Raw genomic sequence first — 17162 nt, forward strand, 5'->3', positions numbered from 1 at the left:
TCACTGAAAATGTAACCTTTTCTTTACAGTACTGAACTCTCCACGTCTAGGTTTGAGAAGTGAGACAGTGGCACACGTCATTATAAATGCTGGTGATGATGCTTTTGGTGTTCTACAGCTGTCTACTACATTAGTGCGCATTGCAGAAAATTATGTTGGACCAATAATTAATGTTACTAGAGTTGGTGGGATGTTTGGTGATGTTTCGGTAAAATTCAAAGCCGTGCCAATAACTGCAACAGCTGGTAAGTGCAGACTATACTGCCATTCAGATGACATGATTCATTTAACGCTATAAGAAATTACCTTTCCATTTCAATCCACAGTTTTGTCAACATAATGCCATAATTTGCCATCATTTAAATGTTGCTTCTTTGCAACTTTGACAATATAGGAGTTGTTCTGTACAATGTTTGTGTATGGAATGCACTAAGAAATGTGTGATTGATTCTTTGATTTTCCCAGGGCTTTATACAGAGCTTGAACTAATGTTTCCGTCATCCCCTGAGAATAACTGTTAAGTCCAACGATGGTCACTTTAGGAGAAGAAACAACATTTCCTTAAGCTTTAAGTGCCCCACCTGTTCTAGTTGTGATATGATAAAGTCACTGTGAATTCTCTGACCAGTCTTTTTGCCATTCCTCTTGTAGATATCATTTCTGTTTTGTATTTAATGTAGTACCTGGCAGTAGTCTCTAGTTAGAAACCTTATGGTACAACAATTCTCATTCCCTTGTTGAAATATAGGAAATCTATGTAATTTCGCAAATATTCAGAGTTGGCCAGTATTTTTAAAGGCAACATTTCATATAAATAAACTCATATTATGTGTGTTTTTTTCCAGGTGAAGATTACACTGTAGCATCATCCGATGTTGTGCTACTTGAAGGAGAAACCAGCAAAGCAGTGCCAATCTACATTATTAATGATATCAGTCCTGAAGTGGAGGAATCATTTCAGGTGTTGCTGTTAAATCAGACAACAGGAGGAGCCATGGTTGGGGATATAACTGAAGCGACTATCGTTATAGAAGCATCTGATGATCCATATGGATCATTTGGTAATTAAAATAAATTTTCTTCACTTATTAAATCATTGTAATATTATTATTATTATTATAATTTTTTTTAGCTTGCCTTCATTTATGAAAGTACATGCTCATTTAAAAGTAGAATATATTGAAATTACATAGACATTTTTCATATAAATTGTTTGTAGTGACCCTGTTACTACAGGGTCAATTGTACACGCCCTGTTAAAGAACAGGCTCGATACTTACCTTTCCTCGGTGTTGAAATGCCCCTGCTTCATGTTTCACTGTCTGCAGCAGGTAGTCAGCACTTTAAGTGGGTCGAATACCTATTAACCCTGGTTGCACTGTGGTTCCTCTTGTCAACTTATACTTACTGTAGTGAGTTGGTTGGTAATTTTTTCACTATTTTGTCCATTATGGGAAAAAGTACATTTTGGTAAGAGCTTCCTAAGTGTAGCTATCCGTTCAGACAGATAAAGCTTGGCTCAGCTCAGAACTTTGACAAGTGGTTGCTATAAAGTGATCATCTCCTTCCAGGCTATGAAGGGAAAGGTGGTGGTGGTGGTACTACATGTTCTCTGTCCCATAAGGGACAGTATATTGAAAATAAATGTTAATGATACTTCTTCTTTAATCTACTTATAACATCCCAGTGCAAATAGCACAATGTTTAAAGGCCATGCAGAACCCCTTGATCAAGTATGTGATGGTGTAATATGCCTTATGAAGGGGATGTGCGTGGTTCCAAAATTTAGCACTATATGCACTGTGATGTGATTTCTTCATCAAAAAGACCTATGATGTTCTGACAACACATACTCTCTATATCACCACAGGACACAATAGGGATTTAGGGGCCAGCAGGGGTTTAGTTTTGTTTATGTAAGATATGGAGAGGGTTGCTTTAACTTTTCTTGTGCAAGAATGTGTCTTGCTTTTCCACAGTTAGTGGCCATATACTGAAAAAACTGGGTGCATAAAGTGCTACAAACTCTCTCTGGCAGGTGTCTCAAACTGGTGGCCTTCCAGCTGTTGAGAAACAAGTCCAATGAGGCATTGCAAGCTGACAGTTATAAGCATGACAGGCAGAGGTATGATAAGACTTGTAGTTTTGCAACAGCTGGAGGGCGGACAGTTTGTAACCCCTGCTTGGATACGAGATTATAAACATACATTGTATTTTTTTAAAAGGGCAAAAAATGAAAACAGTAAAATATCTCTGATGCCTTACAAAAGTATATCAGTGTGATATATACCAGTATAATGATGATCTGTGTATCAGTTTTCCAGGTGACATCAGTCACAATAGATGAACCAGATTTCAATACAGTTAATATGTATCTGCCGATAATTCGAAATGCTGGCACACTTGGCAATGTTGTTGTCCAGTGGATGGCTACCATCAATGGGAAGCTTGCTTCAGGAGACCTGCTGATTACTTCTGGAAATGTGAGCTTTTCTGCTGGAGAAACCATACGGAATCTTCCAATAGAAGTCATCGCTGACAACGTTCCTGAAATTGAAGAGGTGAGCAGAATAGAAACAATGAAGTATCTGGGGTGGTTAATGGTGGTTCTAGAATTTTGCAACCTTTTCCTACAATATCTCTGTAAGGCAATAGCTAAACCTTTAGAATGGTAGGAATAAAGCAGGTCAATCTCTTAGTATTGATGTACCCTAGTTTACATGCCCCCCCGTATTGTATTTTCTTTATTATCCCTTCAAATCTTAGTTCATTGTATTTATTATGTTACTTCTAGTGTTGCAATTTAACTGTTAAGCATTTATAAACATTTTTTTACTGTAAACTTTATTTTAATTGTATTACTATTATCTTACTACACAGTGTTCTGTGTTATTTGATCTAACTGCATATGTGTCTTTATAGGAGAATATTTAAAACTGCAAGCTGTGTGGTGTTTGCTGAGTTTTTACTATTCTAGTCAACCGTAACCATTGTTTTAGCAGAATGATATAAACAAATCAAATTTACAATTCAATTATTTGGTGTGGGTTACTCCACACTACATACCTCTTTTTGCACCATACAACTTTGAATCTCTGATAGTCTAACTCTCAAATGTCCATTTAGATAATTATAGTACAACTTACTGGAGCTTCAAATGGAGGATCAATAGGAGCAGAAGGCAAAGTTAGAATTACCATTCCAGCCAATGACAATCCCTATGGAACCATTTCCTTCCTTCGGCCCATTTACAAAGTTCAGGAACCTCTGGAGAAGAGTTCTTATGCAAATATTACAATCAAAAGAAGGTTTGTTCACTTTATCTGGCAAATGTGTTAGTCTTTAATAACTCTTTGTTCTGTATTCTGTTCCCCCAAAAGTGTAACTACAGTATATGAAAAATCAAACATTACATATATGACGCAGTATGTCACTAGCGCTACAACAGCAGTTTTTGTTTGTCTGTGTTTTGCCCTGTCTCTGATCCAGGGCACATGCAGGTCTACTTGTTCCAGGTAAGTGAATCAGAAAGTATTAAGGTCAGGGAATCATCAGGACAGAGTGGCAAATTAAAAATTTTCAAAAGATGGTCAGTAACGGTATCTTACATATTTTCTTTCATAATAAGTCTCCTTAAACCCACTCTCCAGGATCCTGCACATCTGCCCGACCCTCACTTCCCCCAACTCCTATCCCCACCCCACCTCTAACTAAGCGCTGGCAAAGAAAATTGAAAAAAAAAGCTGCCCAAATGTCCATATTACTCATCTACATCTATAGCCATGTGATGTTATGGCCTGAAGTTATCTCTCTTTTTCTGGGTACAAGAGACACAATCATTTTTTTGGGGGGTTGTCCATATCACTGCCTGTATGGTGAGGACACCTTTTATCAGCTGTACAAAGGTCAGGTCTTCTCAGGATCCAGAAAAAAAGTCTGCAGCAATGACATCAGCTAAAAGTGAAATGCGGCTCTTGCACATCTGCATTGCAGGTTTACTGATCCACCACACCCAGAAACTGCCCTGGGGTGAGGAACATGGACAGTGGACAATAAGTAAGGTTTGCAGTATCCCCACACCTCCAACTCTGGGATCCTGGGAGCACTGGATAGGCAAATGGACCTGACTTACAGACACCAGTAGGGGTCTGTAATACAAGGTAAGTATCAACCAAACAACTTTTTATGAGTGAGTGCTATAGCTAGTACCATATTCCAAACCGATGGCCATCGTCAAATAATTATAGTCTATGCTTTGAAGAAGGCCCCATGGCTGAAACATATAGTATAGCTGTATAGTGGCACTTTTAAATGTAGCCACATAAAATATTTGGAACTTAGAATGTACTGGGTTGCCGGCTAATTTTCTTCATCAATTGATGTCCTAGGAGTACATACTTTAGCCACGAGATCTGGCCCTCAACAATTTATGTGGAAATAAACCGCTGGAGCATGGGTAAAGTTTTTTCAGTTTAAGAAATGGCTTGTGGAAAAAATTCTATTTAATAACAAGAAGATAGAAAAGCAAAGTTAAGTTGTGTACACACGATCGGTTTGTCCAATAAAAACAGACCGGTGGACTGTTTTCATCGGACAAACCGATCGTGTGTGGGCCCCATCGTTTTTTTTCCCCATCGGTGAAAAAAAATAGAACATGTTTTAAATTTTTCCTATGGATAAAAAAACGATAGAAAAATCCGATCATCTGTGTGGAACCTCATCGGACAAAAATCCACACATGCTCAGAATCAAGTCGACGCATGCTCGGAAACATTGAACATCATTTTTTTTCAGCTCGTCGTAGTGTTGTACGTCATCGCGTTTTGGCAGGATCGGATTTTTGACTGATGGTGTGTAGGCAAGACTGATGAAAGTCAGCTTTATCGGATATCCGACGAAAAAATCCATCGGATCAGATTCCATCAGATATCCGATCGTGTGTACAGGGCTTAAGTCTTTTCTCTGTATTGGTTTATAGGTAGATTCACAAAGAGTTAGGCCGGGTTATCAATAGATAAGCCTACCTAACTCAGAATCTACGCCGACCTAAGTTTAAGCGTATGCTCAAACAGAGATACGCTTAAACCTATCTAAGATACGACGGCTTGTGCCGTCCTATCTTAGATTGCAATTTTTCAGATGGCCGCTAGGTGGCGCTTCCATTGCGGCCGGCGTAGAATATGTAAATGAGTTTCTACGTCGATTCACGAACATATGCCCGGCCGCCGCAGTCGCTTTACGCCGTTTCCGTAAGGCCTTAGGCGGCCTAAAGTTATTCCACCTATGAGGTGGAATAACAATGTTAAAGTATGGCCGCCTTTCCCCCTGCGTGGTTCGAATTTTTTACGTTGTTTGCGTAAGTCGTCCGCGAATCGGGATTTACATAGTTTACGTCCACGTCGAAATCAATAGGCCCGTACGGCGTACTTAGCCGCATTGCGCACTGGGAAATGTAGGCGCCCGGCGCATGCGCAGTAACAAAAAACGTCAAAAACGTGAGGTCAAGCCTCATTACCATACAACACGCCCCCTCCAACCCATTTGAATTAGGCGCCCTTACGCCCGCCATGTTTACACTACGCCGCCCTAAGTAAGGAGGTAAGTGCCTTGAGAATCATGTACTTGCCTCTCTTACTTAAGGCGGCGTAGTGTAAACACGCTAAGCTACGCTGTCTTAAAATTGTGCGCCCGTACCTGAATCTACCCATTACTGTTTATTACTTGAATTATCAGAATAATAGAAAATCTAGCAATCAAGAAGCATGTTAGTTTTTCACTTTTACATTTTATTTTTTTGTGTTCTTTTTCTTCAGCGCAGGAAGATTTGGCCATTTGCAAGTACTGTACAGCACCTCTGAGATAGATGTAGTTAACCTTGCGGTTGAAGGAGGCCAGGATATACTATCATACTTTGAAGCTCCTGTGTCTGGTATCCCTTTGGCATTATCTAGGACTTCAGTCAATGTTTCATTAGCAGAAAACCCCCTCCAGGCTTGTGCCATTGCCTGTCTGAAAAATCAAGTATGTTCAGCATTTTCCTATATCAGAAGCTCTGGCTCTCCTCAATGTTTCTGGGTAGCAACACTACAGTTTCAACTCACCAACAGTACGCAGTTCTGGACCTATAGGAAGAACAGCACCACTGCGTCTATACTGTTTAGCTCTCAGGCCACAGCTGGCAGTGATTATGAATCTGTCACAGGGCAATGGTTTACCATGCCTGAAGGAGAAGAGTTTGCAAATCTTACTGTTTCTATACTAACTGACAGTTTCCCAGAATTAGATGAGCAATTCATTGTGTCTCTTCTTGATGTCAGACTGCTAAACACTACAGCCAACGTAAAGGATCCACCAACTATAGGACAGCCAAATAAATCAGTGGTTGTAATCAGGATGAATGGAGATGCTTTTGGAGTATTTGCGATTTACATACGCAGTCCAAATGCAACAGTGGAAGGCCACCATATAGAGGTCCTGGAGCAGCCACAGACAATGGTACAGCTTGTCATAGAGCGACGTGAAGGAAGCCTGGGACAAGTGACGGTGGAATGGGGCATTGTTGGAGGAACAGCTACCAGAAACATCGATTTTACAGCTGATACAGACGTTATAATATTTGCTGAAGGTAAACAAATGTTCACAGAATTAGCATACATAGGGGTTGGTTTACTATAACTGGAGAGTGCAAATTCTGGTGCAGCTCTGCATAGAAACCAATCAGCTTCCAGCTCTTTTTGCCAAAGCTTAATTGAACAAGCTGAAGTTAGAAGCTGGTTGGTTACCCTGAAAAGTTGCACCAGACTGTGCACTCTCCAATTTAGTAAATCAACCCCATAATGTTGGACCTGACACTGCAGACTGGCCCATTTTGACAGGTCTCTCCCATGGCGGCCGGACAACTCCCGCACCCCCCCCCCCGGCCACTCAAGCCCCCTCTCCCCCTTCACTAGCCATTAGCCATTCTACTTTATTAGAGTAGAATGGCTGGTGCTGGTACTCTTATAGGCAGTACCAGCGGGGAAGCTAGACATTATTTTACCTGGGGCAAAGAATCAGTTTGGTGCCCCCCTTATGGGACAAGATAAGGCAGAAGTGAGAAACTCCCAGGCCATAGCTGTTAAGTCAGCTGTCTGTCCCCTCCCCCCATGCTCCTCTGTCGTCCCCCCCTGCTTCTCTGGTCCTCCCCCTGCTTCTTTGTTCCCCCCAGGTGAGCGCTGCGGGGAGGGAGAGACAGAGGAGCGGAGGGGGGCAGCAGTCTGCTGTCACTGAAGCCGGCTCCCTGTAGTCCCAATGGCCAGTCCATCCCTGCTGCAGAATGAGAAATGTAGTAATACATATTACAATGACAGTATTGTTGTAATTACCCTAAACCAGGTGTGGGCCGCATACAGTCTAATATTGTTATTACACACAGCACAAGCTGAACAGCAGGTGCTGGCCAATGATTGACTGCCGGGACCCACTGATTGGTGAAGAGCATGACAGGACAGAGCTCTGTGGATGTAAAAAATATAGAGCTCTGTCCTGTCAGTGGTGCCGTTTTTTGTTTACCTGCGCAAAAACCAGCACATCCCTTAATAAAAACAGCACACAGTGAATGCACCAAGTGCTGTTAGGCACACATTTACCCCCTTGATCATCCTAGATGATAATCCCCTCCCAGCCCGTGTCATTAGTACAGTGACAGTGCATTTTTTTAGCACTAAATTAGTGTCACTCGTTCCCAGATAGTGTCAAAGTGTCAGTTAGTGACAGATTTTCCACCATACTTTCATAGTCCCTCTATAACTCGCTGATCATCACTATTACTAGTATGAAAAAAAAAATCCAGTATATATACACCATAGTTGGAAAACACCATAACTTTCACACAAACTTATTACCCATGTACATTTACAGCGGCAGGGCGGCCCATCTGTGCAAAATCTCCGGCACGCCGCTCCTGCTTAGATTGGACACAGCGGAAGCCAATCAGCAGGTCCTGAGGCTACACTGGCCGCGGTGACCGCCGATCGTTCACACCTATGTAAACAAGGCAAACAGCGGATCTGTCAGGAAGGGAAAGAGAGATCTTGTGATTCAGCTAAACTGAATCACGGATCTCTCTTTTCCTTCAGTTTGTTACTGCCCCACATAGTTAGTAAGCACCTCCCTAGGGAACATTTAACCCTCTGATTGCCCCTGTGTTAACCCCTTCCCTGCCCGTTCCATTTATACAGTAATCAGTACATTTTTATTGCACTGATCACTGTATCGGGGTCACTTGTCCTCAAAAAGTGTCACTCAGTGTTAGATTTGTCCACCGCAATGTCGCAGTCCCGCTAAAAATTGTAGATCGCCGCCATTACCAGTAAAAAAATAATAAAAGTCCCTAAATCTATCCCAGTTTGCAGATGTTATAACTTTTGCGCAAACCAATCAATATACGCTCATTGGGATTTTGTTAACAAAAGTTTGTAGAAGAATACATATTGGGCTAAATTGATAAAGAAATTCGTTTTTTTTTGCATTTTTTTTTTTATATGTAGTATAACAGAAAGTAAAACATATTGTTTTTTTTTCTAAATTGTTTGTCTTTTTTGTTTATAGTGCAAAAAATAAAAAGCGCAGAGACGATCAAAGACCACCAAAAGAAAGCTCTATTTCTGGGGAAAAAGAGATCATTAATTTTATTTGGCTACAGCAACGCATTGCCGTAATACAAAAAATGGGCTGGTCACGACGTGGGTAAAAACTTTCCAAGTGGTTAATATACGCTTATTGGGATTTTTTTTACCAAAAACATGTAATAGAATACATATTGGCCTAAATTTATGAAGACATTTTATTTTTTCTTCTTACCGGATATGTTTTATAACAGAAAGCAAAAAAAGTTGTTTTTAAAAAAAATGTTCCTGTCTTTTTTGTTTTTAGTGCATAAAATAACAAACCCAGTGGTGATCAAATACATTGAGCCTTATAAGAAATCATGTTCTGACTAGTGATTGAAAAAGAACAGGCGGTACACAAAAACTCCACCTAGAGCCTATGAAGTGAATAAAATGCAGTCACTAAAACTAGCAAATCATGGCACACCTATGCCTCAAGCCTCGTACACAAGCTTGGTTTACTCGGCAAGAACCAGCAAGAAAACTGCTGGCAGAGCTTTCTTGCTGAGTAAACCGAGCGTGTGTACGAGGCTTTCAGGTTTCTCGACAAGAAAACTGCCCAGAATCTCGACGAGAAAAATAGAGAACAGTTTTCCTGCGGAGATACCCTAGAGTGTCTATACTTACCTGTCGCCGTGGAAACCCGCTCATTCAACGCATGCACGGTAGCTTCCTAGGCATAGGTACACGATGACGTCACCGCGTTCTTGCCTTTCAAGAGAACCGCGGTTCTTTTGAAAGGAGAGTCTGTACACTCGGGTGGCAAGAGATTCTTCCCAAGAATCTCGTCAGGAAAAACAAGGGTTTTTTCCTGACAAGATTCTGGCCCGTGTGTACAGGGCTTCAATGCAGCAATGAAGTTTGTTACATCGTTTGGGTTACAGCACATAGAAAAAAATTCACCTTGTTCTTTTTCGCAGATGGTATAATAATTTGTATTTCAAGCTTATCGCAGCTGTATTTGTTTGATAGGTGAAACAAGTAAAGTGGTCACATTGATGATACTGGATGATTCAGACCCTGAGGACAATGAAAACATTGAAGTTGCACTGACATATACAGAGGGAGGAAGCCGCATTCTTCCTAGTTCCAACACAGTCTCCATAGTCATTTTGGCTAATGATAATGTTGCTGGCATAATTGGCTTTCATACATTCTCAAGATCAGTGATTGGTCGAGAAGGTAAGAACCTTTTTGCTACTTGTAAAGTTTACCTTAATAATTTATTTTTTCTGATAGGAGTTTGTTTTAATGGCATTGACATGTACAGAATACCTTGTATAAAATCATTTTGACTGCTTTTCTATTTGGTAGATGCTGCATTTACTGAGAGATAACCTCAGAATAAACAGGCTGCATATAATATATTCCTACTGTGGCTCACTGTGGTGATCCTTGTGTGTAAGGCCCCGTACACACGGCCGAGGAACTCGACGTGCCAAACACATCGAGTTCCTCAGGCCGGTTCAGCACTGAAGCCGCCGAGGAGCTCGGCGGGGCGAGAGCTCCCATAGAACAACGAGGAAATAGAGAACATGTTCTCTATTTCCTCGCCGAGCTCCTCGTCGGCTTCCTCGGCCGAAAGTGTACACACGGCCGGGTTTCTCGGCAGAATTCAGCCAGAAACTCGGTCGGAAGCTGAATTCTGCCGAGGAAACTGGTCGTGTGTACGGGGCCTTAGACCTTACTAAAGACTTATGTGTTCCTCTGCAGCTTCCCTCCTGTCTTTTCCTTAATTGTGTTACATTACTGACATCAAGCCAGATATGGGCCTAATGCAGTAATGAGGTGTGTGTTTCGCTGATGGATGAAACACAAATGTCTGGCCATAATGTTAACTATTTTCATTGATATATATATATATATATATATATATATATATATATATATATATATATATATATATATATATATATATATATATATATATATTAAAGATTTAGCACCCTAATTGTATGTGTGATTATATCTAGCAGTGACACTCAGTATTATTTCAGCAGTGAGCAGGGAGTCTTGTTATAAAATAGAATACAAGTATTTTATACTGTATGATGCATAGAAATGAATAATGCATTGGCTATAGAAGTGCCCACACATAATAGCTTGTCAATTTATAATCTTAAAGCAAGCCTCTGCTATCTGCTTCATGTGCTGTTAGCTGTTTTTTGTGTCACCTTCTTTTATGAGCTACAGCTATTGATCCAATATCATGCTACATTATATAATTGTTTATGTGAATAAATCCAGTGACTGACAACTCATTTGCTCTGGATTTTATGTGTCTGTATTGTTGTAGGAGAAAGACTGCACTTTTATGTTGTACGGACTTTCCCTGGCCGTGGAAATGTCACAGTCCACTGGAGAATTGTGGGAAACCGCGTAGACCAAAACTTTGGTAACAGTACAGGAATGATATTCTTTCCAGAGGTAAATGCCCCCCAAAAAATGAATCTTTTCATGGAATTATGTGTGCTAGTCTCTGTTAAAGAGTTATTTTTTGTTTCTTTAGAAATATATTAAAGGGGTTGTAAAGGAAAAAAAAAATGTTTCCCCTAAATAGCTTCCTTTACCTTAGTGCAGTCCTCCTTCACTTACCTCATCTTTGTTTTTGCTTTTAAATGTCCTTATTTCTTCTGAGGAATCCTCACTTCCTGTTCTTCTGTCTGTAACTCCACACAGTAATGCGAGGCTTTCTCCCTGGTGTGGGGAAAGCCTCTTGAGGGGGCGAGCAGGCAAGTCAGGACACTCTCTACTTTGCAGATAGAGAAAGGAGCTGTGTGTTAGTGGGCGTCCTGACACTCCTGCTCGCCCCCTCCCCCCTCAAGAGGCTTTCTGCACACCAGGAAGAAAGCCTTGCATTACGGTTGTGAGTTACAGACAGAAGAACAGGAAGTGAGCATTTCTCAGAAGAAATAAGGACATTTAAAAGCAAAATCGAAGGATGAGGTAAGTGAAGGAGGACTACACTAAGGTAAAGAAAGCTATTTAGGGAAAAACATTTTTTCCTTTACAACCCCTTTAAGAAAAAAAAAAATTCAATCCCTATATTTCTCTATTACATTGTATTTCCAAATCTGTTCAGTTGTGCTAGCTGAGATCTTCTACATTTGGTTTAGTTGTGATGAATGCTGACACAACTATTGGGGTTGAATTAATAAAGGAAAATAGACTTTATTTTGCAAAGGTATTTTATACTTAGTGAATGAGGTGAAGCTCTGATGATGTCCGTCATCCACTCATGTGCAAGCAAAATACTGTTTTAGCTATCTCTCTGGTGTGTTACTAGGTATTCTTTGCAAAGTGAATTTTCACCACATTCACAAAGTTAAGTGAAAACTCCCTTGCAGAGTGAACAGCCTATTTGCCTTTAGCAAATTAGCCCCATTCTCTTCATAGACAAAAGACCTATACTCATTTGTTAACTGAAGATACTTCTCTATGCTCTATCCAGTGAAATTGCATAAGCAGAAGCCTTGGCCTCTGGTCAAATAAACTCAGACACAGGGAAAGATCAGCAAATCTGAACTCTGATTCTGACTTTCATCAGAGACCACAGGACTAAATACATGGAGCATAGGAGGGAACCTAGGGAACCTAGAGCAGAATTTCACAAAGCCCTTTATGTATCCATTCTAGTAAGATACACATACATATATATATATATATATATATATTAGGGCTGGTACTGATTAAAATGTTTGTGTTCGATTAATCAATTTTTTTAATCGATTAATCGACTAATTTTCGGATCACCACCATATATAGTTTCCACTGTAATATCCACAGACATCTCCCCACTGTAATATCCACAGACATTTCCCCCACTGTAATACCCACAGACATCTCCCCCACTGTAATATCCACAGACATCTCCCCCACTGTAATACCCACAGACATCTCCCCCACTGTAATATCCACAGACATCTCCCCCACTGTAATATCCACAGACATCTCCCCCACTGTAATATCCACAGACATCTCCCCACTGTAATATCCACAGACATCTCCCCCACTGTAATATCCAGAGACATCTCCCCAATGTAATATCCACAGACATCTCCCCACTGTAATCCACAGACATCTCCCCACTGTAATATGGTCCACATCTCCCCCACTGTATAGGAAGTTTAGTGCTTGCTTAGTCATACCAGAGAAGCCGGCCGAACACGAGCAGTTGAGGCCGGGTGATGATGCTCACCTAGGCCGCCGCAGGGTGGACCAAGATGGCCACCACTCCGGGAGCTAGGCCGAAGCCAAGGCCTTTCCTATGGCCGAGGCAGCAGCGGAGCTCCGTGTACCACGTGGTGTGCCAATCCGCATATGGTGCACCACTAGTACTGATGAAAAGAATTTTGATTGATCAAAAAAAATGAACAATTAATCAAGGAATTAATCTTTCATTTCCACAGCCCTAATATATGTAGTAGATACAGGATTGTTTATTATTATTATTATTATTATTATTATTATTATTATTATGTATTATTATTAAGTTTGAGATATATGTTTATTAACTTTATATGGGTTGAATAACTAAAAAAAATCATAAATGGAATTGAAATTCAAAATACAACTGCATGGACTATTTGCATTTCTTTATCATTAAAGGGGTCCCTGAACTCAAGTATTACTCTCCACTTGCTGGATGACCAGATCCCTGAGGAGAAAGAGGAATATCGGCTCATCCTTTACAATGTGCTAACTGAAGGTGGGGATGATATGTGAATGCTTGGCAGTCTGCTTGTGTAGCTTGTACATTTCACAGACATTTGGATCTAATCTCTCATGCTTTTCAGAATACATGGAGATGCTATTCATTCATTTTGGCCTTAAACGTCACCAGCCCTAACAAATCACTACATGATTTATAAAATCGAATCCAGTTTTTGTCTGGCTGATATATAGAAGCAGCTGTACATAATGGGTGTCTTTGTGTCAGATATTAGATAGTGTGATATTATATATTTTTATTACATTATCAGTTATTTATATTATATTAAAATGTTAGGCAGTGCTTTACAGATATGTAGCAACATTTGTATCAGCCCCTACTTTAATGATGCAAACAGTGTTCCTGCCATAATTGTAAAGTATGTCATTTAACTATAAGGCCCCATACACACTATTAGATTTTCTGCAGATTTTTGTCTTCAGATTTACCAAAATCATATAATATGAGGTCAAATCTTAAGAGTTTCAATTAGTATGCAATCAGGCAGGCCCCTGCACTACATGGTTTTGGTAAATCTGAAGACAAACATCTGCAGAAAATCTAATAGTGTGTATGGGGCTTATGTGCAAAGAGTTTAGATACCCAAGCCCATCAGAGGATCAGAGCCATGGTCTCTAGCCAAATCCCTTGTTCTAGGTAGTGAAGCGAATGCTTCTCTTTAAATCCTTTCCCTATTCTATAGTACAATATGGTTTGCAGACGGACTCATCAGGCTGGAAAACTCATCTAAAGCATTCCTGGTGTTTCTGGTTTAGCTATCTATGTGTAATCAAAAGTGCAACGTAGCCACAGATGTACTCCTGCTTCCAATTTCACATGATGTCAAAAAACTTTGTAATAGTGGTTGCCCCGTTAAAGTAAATTTATATTCAATTTTTTTTGTCTTAAACGTAAAAGTTCTGAATAGCAAGCAAATATCACAAGATACCCACAACTGCTTGCTTTTCTTTCAATAGTAATTATTGAATTGAGTCATTGATACATTATTTTACATAGTAGAACAATAAATCCATAAGAGAACGAGTTTCAAATAGATATATATATAGAAACAACTTTGGATAGTGGGCACAGGTACAACAACCAAACAGAAGGAGGGGGAGAGCCTCCAAGGAGGGGTGTCCTCTCCGGACACCCCAAATGGGTACAAGCTGTGTCATGGGAAGAAGAGCGGCACATCCAACCCGCAGATCAAATGCTATTGGAACTGGCGGGGATGTTTCCTTCTAAAGTCTGCTACCCACCTAACCAGGTAATATTTTGGCAAAGGTAGTAGTAAGGAGTAAGAATAAAGAGAAAGAGTAAAAGAAAGGAAGAAAAGGATAGAAAAGAAAGAAGAAGTATAAAAAGAAGAAAATGTCCTTCTGGAATGTTCTATCAAAATCGTTTCATCCAATTCCTACGAGGATGTCATGGGTATTTGCATGTAATCTGCCCAAGGTTCCCAAGTGGCCTCAAATTTTTGAACAGTATCCTGTAGGATACTAATCATTTTTTCCTGAGCCATGATCCAAGATATTTTTCGCTTGGCCTGGTCACTGGAAACTGTGGGCTGCTTCCATGCTTTCGCTATCGTAATTTTAGCTCCTAGAAGGATAAAGTGAACGAGGCTCCTTTTACTTTTAGAGGCCTTTTCTATTGGGAAGTTCAGCAGTGCTATGTGGGGGGACACAGGGATGGACAAACCCATCGTCTTTCTGATGATTGCAAAGATCCTGCTCCAGAACACTCTGGGCCAGATTCTCAGTGGAGATACAACGGCGTATCTCCAGATACACCGTCGTATCTCTGCCTTGTGCCGTTGTATCTATGCGCCTGATTCTTAGAATCAGTTACGCATAGATTTCCCTTAGATCCGACAGGCGTAAGTCTCTTACATCGTTGGATCGTAACTGCATTTTTACGCTGATCGCTAGGGGCGTGTATGCTGATTTACGCGTCGAAATATGTAAATCAGCAAGATACGCAAATTCACGAACGTACGCCTGGCCGACGCAGTACATTTACGCCATTTACGTTAGGCTTTTCCCAGCGTATAGTTACCCCTGCTATATGGTGGCGTAAGTACGGCGTAACAATGTTAAGTATGGCCGTCGTTCCCGCGCTGAAATTTGAAAATTTTGCGTTGTTTGCGTAACTCGTCCATGAATGGGGCTGGACGTAATTTACGTCCACGTCAAAACCAATACGTCCTTGAAGCGTATTAGGAGCAATGCACACTGGGAGATTTCCACAGACGGCACATGCGCCGTTCGTGAAAACCGTCAATCACGTCGGGTCACAGTACATTAACATAAAACATGCCCCCTGTCCCACATTTGAATTAGGCGGGCTTACGCCGGGCCGATTTACGCTATGCCGCCGCAACTTACGGAGCAAGTGCTTTGAGAATACAGCACTTGCCCGTCTAAGTTGCGGAGACGTAAGTAAATCAGATACGTTACGCCCGCACAAAATTACGCGCTCCTACGAGAATCTGGCCCTCCTAGTTTTGGACATTCCCACCAAACATGGATCATGGTGCCTGTGTGATTGCATCCTCTGAAACATAGGGGGGAAGTTGAAGGATATAATTTTGCAAGTCTAGCGGGAACCAAGTGCCATCTAGTTAGAACTTTTAGGTCTGCCTCCATCAGATACGTTGAGTATACCTCGGTTTGACCATGTGATCACTCTGTGCCATTCGTCCAGCTCCCATTCCTATTTGAGCTCACTTTCCCAGGCCAACATACAGGTTGTTTTAGAATGCTCTACGGATAGTGACTTGTATATCACCGAGATCCCCCTCTCTGCTCCATAAGCTGGCCACACCAATGTTTGTATGGCGTTATACTAGGTGGTAAGGGTTTGGATTCCCAAATGGAGTGTAGGAAGTGAGAGATTTGTTGGTGTCTGTAAGTTTCAGTTGGGGGCATTTCCAGGATATTGATTGAGGGTGAGTGGACCCGATGAATTAAAATAATGACCTATTCTGTATAGCCCCTTGTTCAGCCACCATTGAAAGGCTCTAATGTTCATGTCTGGGGGGAATTGGGGATTGTGGAATAAATGTGCCAGCAGCTTAATCGGGGATATTAACTCTGGATTAATCTTGAGTTTGTCCCATATTGACATCGAATGAGATAATGTTGGGGGAAGAATAGTGGGTCATTTACTAGGGTGACTCCACAACTGCTTGCTTTTCTAGCAAATAAATAATAACAGACATCTTGTCCGCTCTTAGCAAAAAGCGATCTTTTATAAGTAACAGACCTTTCGTTTTTTCTGCCTGTCCTCTATTCATAGATCACTTTTCATTCATGGAAGCTATGGTATGGCTTCTAAGAATGGAGGAGAGGGATGGAAAGGGTGGGCACAGTCAGCATTCTTGATGATGGTCCCTCAGCTCTATTAACCCCTGGATCACCAGAAAATAATGGCTGCGGAAGTATGGGTAGCGGGTCAGAGGACTTCAGATTTTAACTAAAACAGAAGTCAGCAGCACAAGGAACACGTGTCATTGATGGTAGTAAGTACTCTCTTGTGCTGATTTCTGCTGTCATGCACTTGTATTTCTTTTTTTCAGGATTTTCTGGACCAGGGGAAGCTGTTCTTGATAATCAGGGATATGAAGCCGTTCTGACTGTAGAAGCCAGTGATGAACCCCATGGGCTGTTAAATTTTGCACCTGCTTCCAGGCTTGTCATAACACAAGAAGCCAATAAAACCATTCAGCTATTTATAAACCGGGAATATGGTTCCCTAGGTGGGTTATTTTATTGGTCCATTTATTGATACACTATTGT

The 17162-nt window shown here is 40.9% G+C and overlaps 1 protein-coding gene across 1 annotated transcript in view; it reads left to right on the top strand.

Annotated features, from left to right (window-relative positions):
• Positions 1 to 17162, top strand: part of ADGRV1 (adhesion G protein-coupled receptor V1) — a 576045-nt gene that overhangs the window by 171741 nt on the left and 387142 nt on the right. The window contains exons 30-38 of the mRNA XM_040342090.1: positions 30 to 245; positions 846 to 1061; positions 2317 to 2561; positions 3127 to 3308; positions 5814 to 6625; positions 9621 to 9830; positions 10945 to 11075; positions 13257 to 13356; positions 16943 to 17122. Of these exons, the coding sequence (XP_040198024.1) occupies positions 30 to 245; positions 846 to 1061; positions 2317 to 2561; positions 3127 to 3308; positions 5814 to 6625; positions 9621 to 9830; positions 10945 to 11075; positions 13257 to 13356; positions 16943 to 17122 (2292 nt within the window). The remainder of the gene's footprint in view (positions 1 to 29; positions 246 to 845; positions 1062 to 2316; positions 2562 to 3126; positions 3309 to 5813; positions 6626 to 9620; positions 9831 to 10944; positions 11076 to 13256; positions 13357 to 16942; positions 17123 to 17162) is intronic.

The sequence above is a fragment of the Rana temporaria genome, chromosome 1 (assembly GCF_905171775.1).
Source record: "Rana temporaria chromosome 1, aRanTem1.1, whole genome shotgun sequence".
Classification (NCBI taxonomy): domain Eukaryota; kingdom Metazoa; phylum Chordata; class Amphibia; order Anura; family Ranidae; genus Rana; species Rana temporaria.